General features: G+C 31.5%; 1 protein-coding gene and 1 pseudogene across 1 annotated transcript; both read left to right on the forward strand.

The window, feature by feature from the left end:
- The first annotated feature begins 7,458 nt into the window (after positions 1-7,458).
- On the forward strand, positions 7,459-8,231 carry LOC106790112 (piggyBac transposable element-derived protein 4-like). The gene is made up of 2 exons (XM_014754812.1): positions 7,459-7,474; positions 7,540-8,231. Exons 1-2 carry the CDS (start codon positions 7,459-7,461, stop codon positions 8,229-8,231), a joined length of 708 nt encoding a protein of 235 aa, XP_014610298.1.
- Positions 8,232-8,324: 93 nt separating this feature from the next.
- LOC106790118 lies at positions 8,325-9,181 on the forward strand (annotated as a pseudogene).
- Positions 9,182-11,890: the final 2,709 nt, after the last annotated feature.

Genomic DNA, 11,890 nt, shown 5'->3' on the forward strand with positions numbered 1-11,890 from the left:
ACGCAAATGGTGTCAAATAGGATATTGCAATTACAATAAAACTACAAATATTTGCAATAAATGCAAAAAAAATCTATGCGGAAAGTGTACACACAGCAAAATTTACATATGGAGAAATTGTGAGCGACAAACTGTAAAAAATAAGTATTTTGTTATTTAATAATGTCTATAAATCCATTTATCTATTAAAACTAATAATGTTTAACTTTTTTTGTCATTTTTTAAAAGTGAATAAAGGCTGAAATCCACAATAAACATGTTTTATTATACACCAGTCATTTTGACTGGTTTGGTAGAAATAGGTATAGCTAAGTGGCTGGTATATCTAGTGTTAAGTAGTAATTTACCTGTTTGGTCACCCTGCATACATCGAGTTTAAAGAGTTATACCACCCTCACGCTCGAAAAAAAAGACAAAAATAAATTTTTTTTTGACTCGGCTATTAAAAATTTGAATTATTCTTTACTTTACATATACATATAATAGATATATAAACAATTTCCAATATTGAAACAAAAAATAACAATAAAAATGGCGGGGATATGAGTCGCTCAGTAGGATCCTCTTTTTTTGAAATCTTTACTGACGGTGTACATAATTTCTCTATCCAGCATTGTCTGAAAAACAAAAAATTATTGCTTATTCAGAAGGGTAATAGCTAAGATGTGACGTAGGGAAAAAATTAAAAAATTTTGTTTGGATAAATGACAGCTGTTTGAAAAAAAAAACTCGAATTTCCATACGAATTTTGAGTTTAAAAAAAGTATAACTTTTGAATACGGAACCCAATCCAAAAAATTCTACGTCACGCTTTAGGTAACATTATAAAAAATAAGCGGTGCAAATTTCAGCCAAATTGGTTAAATAGATTTTGAGATATCGTGTAAACCAGTTTGAAAAAAGTAATTTCGAGAAAAACGTGAAAGAAAAAAAAGTTCGACGTTAACGCCGTAAAAGCAAATTTTTGTTTTAATTACCTTCAATTTGCGATGTCCTCCGTGTACTTTTGAGCTGCCCTTTTTAATTTCCTGGCCTCCTTGGTTTCCTCTTGGGTCCTCTTATTGACTATGAATATTCTCCGAGAGTCCAACTTTTCGGTACATTGCAGCGCGTTTGGACCAATTACAAGATTTATTAATTGCATGATATGTAATTTATTGCGAGAAAGCCGTTAAAGTCCAAAATGATGCACGTATCACATGACTGATTCAAAACACGGATGAAACCCGACACCAGTTTCTAGATATTAGGCAAGCGGTATATAATATGTTAAGGAGAAGATTATCTCTTCGTTTGAATATGCCGCGCTGTGGCGACTCGCGGTTGCCTTGCCACAGCCGCAGCGCGCCGATCACACTAGTTCCGGCATCAGACGCTAGGTAGCTACGCTTCGATCATCGTTTCTCTCTAGCGTTGGAAATTACCACAGTTACTACATACACCGGCACGGATTTCTAACCAATCCTACGATAACGGAGCTATATACAAGGAGGACGATCAAGATAGGTGTTTGCGTTGAATTTGTGTTGTTGAAAATGACTGAATATCGAGTACGATAATTATTCACGATGGCGGCGGGATGTTCTTAAATTATTTAGATCATGGAGCTTGAAATCATCCTTTCATTGGTGAATATTGCAGCCACATTTATAACACAGCGATCGTCCTCCTTGTATACAGGCTCCATGCTCTACGATACTCGCGGATGTCTAAGGCAGAGAGCAGCACGTCGTAGCCTTACTGACGAGTCTAGGCGTGCTCTCGGGACGAACATATAACAACATTACTTTCTCATGTGGCGCAACTTCATAGATAATACCAACCACACCACAGCGCACTTCCCAGCGCGACGACATCTATTGGATGGAGACCAAGAATGTAATTAGATCATAAGAGTAAAAAATCCTAGCAAGCCCAGTGGACATCATAACGAATGAAAAAACAAAATACCGATGTTACAATCAAAGGAAAAATATTCGATGTGGAGTAACTCTCCAATCGCTTATTTTAATAACGCGTTCTAAAAATACGCGGCATCTTATGCATAAATTCCTCCTCACCATGAGGTCAAACTCGTGGCTTTTATTTATGACACAAATTCTTTACCACGAGTCAGACTCGTGGCTTTGGTTTATAACACAAATTCTTTACCACGAGTCAGACTCGTGATTATAGGCCAAGGAGTTAATACAGTTGTTTCAGTTTTTCAATATTCGTTAGGCGAAATGACTACTTACGTTTTCCTCTCTATTTAGTGTATCGCGCAAAACCAAATGACATTCAGTATTACACAGATTTGTGTATTTATTTAAATAATTTATTATTAACCTATAATATTTTTTACAATGACGCAGTGGGCAGCTGTGTTGTTTACAGAAGTTATAAATCGAGTGGTAAATTTTGAAATTTGTTTAGACAATGGCAAAATTAAACCAAGAAGTGATTCTGTTTGGACAGATATTTGTGAAATTTGGAAAATGCCTTCTGGAAAATACTTAAAAACACCAATTGCTTTATATTTTGACATGACACAAAACCGAAATAATATTTTCGATCGATATTTAAAGGAGCGAGGTTTAAATTTTCCAAACACCGATGAAGATAAGGATATTTTTTATCCAGAGAGTGATGAATCAAGTGAAAGTGTTGAAACCGAAGAAAAACATATAAGTTTTAATATAACTTTTACTAAAGAAGAATGGTTAAAAATTAAACCAATCGAGAAAATCAAATATAATAATAAAAAATATTATGCGTCAAAAAAGGGTTGGACAACTATTGTTTCAAACTTAATATATGTCACACAAAAATTACCTTGCGCGTTCAAATTTTCCCGGCAATCAGTTATTTACCTTAACAATGAAAATAACATTGATAAATATATTCTAAAAATTGTAGGCTCATGTACTGAAAAAGTATGCCATGCGGATATTGTTGGAGAATGTATTTTTAATTTCAATGATGATGAAAATGTGTCCATGCTAATACACACAGCAAATACTTTCAAAATTCCTCATTCCAAAAAACGACATATTACTGGAGAACAGAGACATCAGTTTGCAAATGAATTAGAATTACAGAAAGGAGAACAATTCAAAAGAAAGCTCATAGAAACATATCAACAGTATGGTGACGTTGCAGCTCCTATTATCCCAAATGTACCTGTTCTTAATAAGATACGTCATGAACGGAAGAAAAACCGTCTTGGTATTCAAGAAAATTTATTTGACTCGTTAAAACACTTGAAGCATAATAATTTAGAATTTGCTGATGTAATTAAACAAGTGGGATATGATAAATTTTTTATTATGTATTGGACTCATCAGCAAATTGATCTATATAACGATCTAATTAAACTTAACCCGATAGTTTCCATAGATGCTACTGGAGGTGTAGTTCGAAAAATACCATTTGCTGAATATTGTCATCAAGGTCCAATATTTCTATATCAAATTGTCACACATATCGATCATCTAATCATTCCAATTTGCCAGATGTTATCGGAGAGGCATGACACAAACATCCTGACATTTTGGCTGTTTGAATGGATTTCATCGAAAGCTCGAATACCTCTAGATGTAGTAACGAATATGTCTGCAGATCTACAAAACTCAATATGTTTAGCTTTTTGTAACCTGACTTATAAACAATATTTATCCAACTGTTTTCAATTTTTAATGAAGAAAAGTAAAACTTTGCCACAATTATACATAAGGATTGACATTGCTCATTTGATTCATAGCGTGTCAACGCACAAATGTTTTCTATTCAAAAAATTTAAAATTAAAGATTTCTATCTAAGAGCTATTGGTTTAATGAGCACACTCGAAAATTTGTCGGACGTTGAAAAGATGATAAAAGCTTTATTAAACATTAGTCAAAACAAATATGGGTGTAAAAACGATATTCAATGGGTATTAAAACAATTCGAAACGTTTAGTTTTGACGATACAGCTAGTGATTACAAAAAAGTTATAAAAAGAAGTAGTTGTGATAACAAATTTCTTTGTTATACCCATTTATTTTGCCATGATGAAGACCTAGAAGATGATTATTCTGCGGCTGTAAGTTCATCTGTTGATTTGGAATTATCAAATTATATTGATAAACTTGTAGAAGAAACTTCTAACAATATTCATTCTAATGATTCTGTAAGGTTTAACGATATTAACCCTTATTATTTAGTAGCAATATTACAGACACTAATTAAGTTGTTTAAACAATTTCCATCTTGGACAAACGTGATGCGAAAACATTACAGATCAAAAAATTATGTTACTACTTCGTCCCGTTGTGAAAATTATTTTAGGTATGTTAAAGATAATGTTTTAGATAGTCACCATCCAACTCGAGCAGATATGTTTTTAATTGAACATGTTAAAACAATTTCGGCAAGAATGGTAGAAGGAAGAGCTGCGTATGACAAACAACAGATGCTTACATTACATAACACTAAAAAAGTGATAGGCAATAGTGTGCTGAACTATGAAGAAAATTGGAAAAATAAAAATGAACTTAACAAAACTGTTGAACTAAATATTACTGAGGATATGTTTTCGGAAATTTCTGTAAATGAAGTAGAAGAAAAATTAAAAAAGTTTAGAAACAATGCTAATGAAACTGGAACGCTACATAAACTTGAATCATCTAAAGAAATTATTTTATCAAATGATGTAAGTATGTCATCAGATTTTCAATTACAGTCTATCTCTGTTGTTAATTCTTTCGATAGTGTGGGTGCTTAAATTGCTTCAAATTTATCAATAAATATTAATTTGTGTTCCAGTAATGAAATTTATTGTAACTAAAAAATTTGATAATTGTTTAAATTTCAGATAAAATTTCATTCTACACCACAATTATTTCCAAATGTTTCATATAAACATAATCAAGAAAATAGTTATTCAATAGTAATAGACGAGCAACTAACCCCATTTAAAATTTGGGAATCTAAAACGCCACTCAAATGCAAAAAAAAATCTGAAACACTGATTCGTGCCAGCCAGTAAGGCAAGAAAAAGTACGTCAATCCATTTCCAGCAGCAACGTTATTCCATCACAATGCAGTAGCTATCAAGTCTAAAACAATAAAAAAACGGAAAATGATTGAAAATGGTAACACATGTGGATCTCATAAAGTTGGTAAATAAACATTATCACTTCGCAATACCTATACGTTTGATAGCATAGTGGAAGTTTTATCGTTTGCCTATTTAAATTTTAAAAGTTATCAATATTTTATTGATATTAAAAATAGTCATTCTAAATTTCTAAAAGTCTTATGATTATACGCCTTATTTGGTGCTATTTCAGACCTTTACAGTAAAAGATTTCATCTTTTAAGAAAAATGTATCCTGAGAAACAATATATATTATTAATTGTATAGATGTGATGTCAGTAAATTAATTCAAAATTTTCTGAGATGTTATGAATCTATCATTGAACGGACATGTTATATGAAATCACATGTTATGTGAATCTTTTGAAATAAAAGAAATATCAGTATTAAACGTTAACGCTCGATTAATATTGGATAATGATTATTATTTTTTACAGCAAAGTGTTTTGAATGAAATCGAAAAAGAAACATTTTATTGTAAAAACTGTAAAAAAAGTGTAACCTGTCGTATACTGGAAATTGATTCTTATCTATTTTTAAATATAGATCATTTTAATGAAGCAAACTATTCTTCAAACAACAAATTATCACACTAATTTGCAGGAAATTCCTATAACACTTAATATTCAAAATAAAATATATTGGCTGACTGGAGTTATTGTATTCCGACCATCGTCCTTACGGGATGGCATCGGACGTTTTGTGGTTTATACTCGTATAATCCAAAACAAATAGACTGAATTAGATGATTTGCACCAAACTCCAAACATTTTACGTACTAAACTACCTAACGTTAGAATTTCTTTATTATTATATGTTTTATTATAGAAATTTATTCATTAATTTTAAATAATGTAAATAATGCGACTCAAAAGGATAATAATTGTAAATTATGTTTAATAAATATCCTTTCAATATATTCATAAAACTAAATTACATCAATAGTCTATATAGATTCTGCAAATAATAAATATAAATTATTTTAAGGATTATAATATTTACACAGTAAGAATAATGTAAAAAGAAATCGTATAATTAAGTTTTCCTTTTTCACCACTAGTGTCGCTAATATTCGTTCTGTACTGCTCTGAAATAGTAACGTACCGATTATTACTATTACTATTTACTAATAATATTACTATTTACTCATTTTTTTACGATTATTAGATAATTGTTTATTTAATTGCAATTATTTATACTTAAACAACCTAAATGATTACCGTTATAGTTTCGTATGATTATTTCTATTTCAAACTGCCGCCTTATTCCCTCCCATTTTGGTAAAAATAGAATACGGGTGCCCTCTTATTTTTATATCCCATTTGTATACATGGAGTTCGTGCTCCTTGTGTAGTCTCCGTGGTTGTTACTATACTTTGGAAATCAACCTTAACCAGTTAAGTGTGTTTGACAACTGTATCCGTCATGGAAGAATGGCAGAATTTTGTGTTTTGACGGCTATATCCGTCATGCGTAAAATTTTGATACAATTTGATATTTAAATTGTAATTCTGGCGAAAACTAAATTATATTCGTAAATATTAATATGTTTAGAATGTTTAGGGGTCARGACGAAATGAAATAAACAAATGAAAATTATAGATAATTTGAGTTGGACACTAGATCTTTGATTATCCCGATTWTTATCTTGACGTGTCATAACCAAAAAAACAAAGTATATTAGATTCTCCATCTGCGATGATGTCCGCGATGTCTAACCAAAGAAAAAAAAAAAAAATTTGTTTGTTTGTTAAATATTTGATTTTTTTTAAGTTTTTCATTAATTATGCGTAAATATAGCTTTACGTTGATCCATTGTTTAAATATTACTCATAAATTCATTCATTTTCTAAATAAAATCGTCTTTTTGACCCAATATTTCAACAGCGCCACTTACTCTGTGTTTGACGACAATATCCGTCATCGCTTGATTATCGCGACACACACTAGGGCGCACTTTGCAAAATGATCGACACAGTTAATTGGTTAAACATATCCCTGCAGGTATACCAACTTTACTTTCATTTTTTTTAAAGTGCGCTTTTTGATTTTGTGGTTGCGCATGCGTATAACATATCTCCACTCACGACGACGCCATTTTAAAATTATTCAAAGTGTAATAATTATTTTCAACTAATAAGCGATAAATAAAAAATATTTGATAAAATAAAGTTGAGGAGCCGGACAAACAAAAAGTGAGCAATTGATTGAAAACAAAAAACAATAGAAAACTTCATTGCTTTGCTTAGAAATGGGAAAAAACATTTTTGTTTTTTCAATTATTTATAACTAATTAAATAATTAATTAATAAAAGTTGAGGAGCTGGAAAAACAAAACATGGATATGGAAATAAGTGATTAAGTGTAAATAAAGGTAGGAGAAACGTATCAAGATTACGAATACTTTCTTCCTCTTCAGACGAAGATTTTGTTAATGTAAACAGCAACGTTATGGAATGTTTCTCGGGGGAAGATTTGGTATCTGAATCAGAGAACGAGGATAACAATGAAGAATGGCAAGAAGTAAAAGGAAGAACTTCATTAGTAAATGAGTATTCGGAAGAAGAAACATTTTTACGTGAAGACACTGACTGTAATGATCATTTTGCTTTATACAGATTATTCTTTACGGATTACATACTAGAAAAGATAGTCGAAGAAACAAACAAATATGTTGCACAATGCATAAATAATTCATCATTTATAAGTAGAACRCACCAACTGCCCTGGAAGCCTGTTACAAAACATGAAATGAATACTTTTATTGGCATCTTGCTGATTATGGGTGTAATGCCATCACCAGATATTAGATTATATTGGTCTCGAAAGGAGATGTTTACAAACCTACGCATAAAAAATGCAATGAAACGTGACCGTTTTTTATCGATTCTTAAGTATTTACATTTTTCGAACAATACCACTGCCAGAAATGAAGATCGGTTGAASAAAATTCGAGACGTTATTGAAGCATTTGTGGATACGTTTAGGAGCTCTATTAGACYTGGTAAAAATATCGTCATCGATGAAAGTATGATTCCATGGAGAGGACGCCTAGGTTTTAGGCAATATATCCCAGGCAAGCGACATAAGTACGGCGTAAAGATATACTAATTATTTTTGCCTGAAGATTATACTTATAATTTTGAAATTTATGCCGGGAGAACTGAAACGATCAATAAAAAATCACATGCTTATGATGTGGTAATGAGGTTACTAAATGGCCTATTCTTTGAGGGCCGCATACTTTTTATTAATAATTATTATACAAGTGTCCCCCTTTGGGAGAAGAACTTTTAGAGAACAGTACATTTGTTTGTGGTACTATAAAAATGAACAAAAAATTTCTACCACCACAGGCAAAACAGAAACAAAAACGTGGGGAAATTATGAGTTTCGAAAATCGTAGCGGTGTAAAATTTCTTAAATGGACTGACAAAAGACCAGTTTGCATRTTAACTACCGTAAAAAATCACCAGTGTAAATTGGTACAAGGAACAAATGGTAAAGTAAAGCCTGATGCCGTGTTTGATTATAATGTGGCAAAAAAAAAGGTGTAGATATGTCAGATCAACTATCGGCGTATTACAGTTGTTTACGAAAAACGATTAAATGGTACCGAAAAGTAATTATACAATTAATATGCGGAACTTCCCTCGTGAATGCGTGGTATATTCACAAAAAATGGGGGACTAAAAATATGAACATGCTACAATTTAGGGAAGTTATCATTGATCGCCTTTTAGACAATGAAGAAATAAACTGTCATATACCTCCAGATAAACATATTCTTCAATCACACACGGGGTCGGCAAGAGAGTTCCGTAAACGCTGCAAGGAATGCTACAAAAAGTTGTCCAAAACGAAGGGCAGAGATTATGCCACTGCCAATACAACAAGAGTAAAGACGTTTTGTGGTCGTTGCGAGGGTCAGCCAGCGCTTTGCTTGGAATGTTTCAACAAATTGCACAAAAAATAATAAATCATTAAGTTAAAAATAAAATAATATTGAACTATTATGTTAATTTTATCGAATTTAAGTTACATTTATAATACTGAATTTTTGTGTGTGTTATTGAGAAAAATTTATGTTCATAATACGTTATTAATTATAATCGCCGCCCGATAACGTGTTAAAAACAAAAAACAAAAGAAAACTTCATTGCTTTGCTTAGAAATGAGAAAAAACATTTTTGTTTTTTCAATTATTTATAACTAATTAAATAATTAATTAATAAAAGTTGAGGAGCCGGCCGGCCAAACAAAAAATGAGCAATTGATTAAAAACAAAAGAAAACATCATTGCTTTGCTTAGAAATGAGAGGAAACGTTTTTGTTTTTTTAATTATTAATAACTAATTAAATAATTAATTATTAGAAAGTGAGCAATTATGGATTTTGATTGAGCAAATAGTGAACAATTCAGAGCACTTATTCATTTTTTTCTGCTGTAGCAAACTTCGTTGCTTTGTTTAGAAATAAGAAAAAAAATTTTGGTTTTTTCAATTATTAATAACTAATGAAATAACTAATTATTCAATTGAGCAATTATGGATTTTTATTGAGATTTTAATGAGCAATTAGGAGTACTTATTCATTTTTTTCTGCTGTTAAGATTCTTTGCCAGCGTGCCTACGGTCCTATAAACGTGTTATTGTAGTCAGATGAGAGAACGAGAGAACTGGCATAGGTGGGAAACAATAAACTTTAATGTTGTTTCGTTTATTACAGGTAGGCATAAAATTAGATTTTAGAAGATAGAAAATAAATTAAATCATTTATTACAGAAACCCAGAATCATTCCCGTAACATTATAAATATTAAAAAAATAAGAATCGAGACAATACCTAAAACAGAAAATAGAAGAGATTGATGAAAATTACCAAAATAGTAACGTCTGTGGTATATATTTGAGGATAAATAACTTTAGGGAATGGGATTCCAAATTAGGATCGGAAATGTAGTGAAAGATAGGGACAATAATTTGATTACAGATGCTACGGGAATACTAAATACGTGGAATAAACTATTTTGACCGGATATTAAATGTTTAATTTGAAAACGACCAGGAAATAGAAAGTTGTGAGCTCCACGCGGTAGAACTTATGATTAACGAAACGACAATTTCGGAAGTAAAAAGCGCGATCAAAAAATTAAAGATTTATATAGCACTGGGTATCGACTTGTTTCCGGCGGAACTAATTAAATGGAGGAGAAGTAGATTAATAGAAGAAATTCATAAACTATTAGGTTGGGGAAAAAGAAATCCATTATTTTTTCGATGGATGCCTTTAGTGATCAATATCTTGTAAAGTATACATCAAGCATATTTCAGATTTATGCTCGTTGGAAAGGTGACATTTCACACTAAAAATATTCTCTTGCTAATTTTTGTTTGGTCCATTCAGTTTTGAGTTATAGGGTGTTAAAAATGGAAGTCAACGGAGAGAAAATTCGGTACATTTTAGTCTTTCTTTTTAGTTTTTCTTTTTTAAAATGCGAGCGAGGCGGCTAAAATTGTGAATGGTGATTATGGTCTCGATACTGTAACAGCTAATTACGTGCAAAAAAAAAAAATAAAAAAAAAAATAAAAAAAATAAAAATAAATGGGACCCGTAAAAGTCCGAATCTCTACTGTCAATAACTGGACCGTTTGAAGCTAGCGATTGGCCAGAAATGTCCAAAATTGGCTAACAGAGAGGTTTTGTGTTCTATTAGGACAACGCCAGGTCACACACGTCTATAGTGACTCACCCGAAACTGTGAGAGCTTGGTTGGGAAGTTTTGATGCATCCACCGTATAGTTCGGACCTGGCACCAAACAATTACCATGTTTTCCTTGCATTGCAAAACTTCCTTAGTGATAAGAATTGACATTAAGAGAAGATTGTAAAAATATCTTTAAAATGGCAAAAAATTATAGACCAAAATGGTCCATATTTGACCCAAATCGGACTATTCAAAACATGTTAAATAAAGTCTTGAAGTTCACGTAAAAATAATAGATTTCTTTTTCCCCAACCTAATATTTTACCGGGAGTATACCTTAAAGGTGTACTACTGTATATCAAAGCTCGTAAAAATCATTTGGTACACAACTATAAGGTCTCCTTGATAGAAAAATATCAATCAGTGTTTTTATGCCGCAAGGCTTTCTCCTGCCGAGTCAATAGAGTATTGCACTTTCTATTGGCTCAACCACGTGTTTTAATTTATTTTAATTTAACCTTTCACCTTCTTCACACTTAGCTAATCCCAATCGCCAGAGGATTCCATGTTGGAGAAATCTTGGTAAATACATCTCTTTCTCTCTCTCTCTCTCTCTTTCTCTCTCTCTCTCTCTCTCTCTCTCTCTCCCTCTCTCTCTCTCTCTCTCTCTCTTATTGTTGATTCTAAATAATTTATTATAAATCCTTGAAGAGGGGGTTGAAAACAAGTAGACGAAACTTGTAATATTATTCATAAAAAAATCCTTATATATAGAGAAGCAAAATAATTTAAAAAAATTAAGAAAAAAATTTCATTGATGGGATGCAAAAAAAATTTGTCAAACGATGATCGATCTCGTATTATATCATATATTATGTTATTCCGAGGAAAAAATTACTTGTTTTAATATTATTACTAAGTTTACTCTTAGGGAAGTTGTTTTTTTGGACGGGTTTAATTAAGGTGAACACAATATTTATCCGTTGAACGTTTCGTCTCTATTTGAGACTTCCTCAGCAACTTGATAGTTATGTTCATAAGTCAATATAACATCATTTTTATT

This window comes from Polistes canadensis, unplaced genomic scaffold (genome assembly GCF_001313835.1).
Source record: "Polistes canadensis isolate GaletaPanama2010 unplaced genomic scaffold, ASM131383v1 scaffold_215, whole genome shotgun sequence".
Lineage (NCBI taxonomy): Eukaryota > Metazoa > Arthropoda > Insecta > Hymenoptera > Vespidae > Polistes > Polistes canadensis.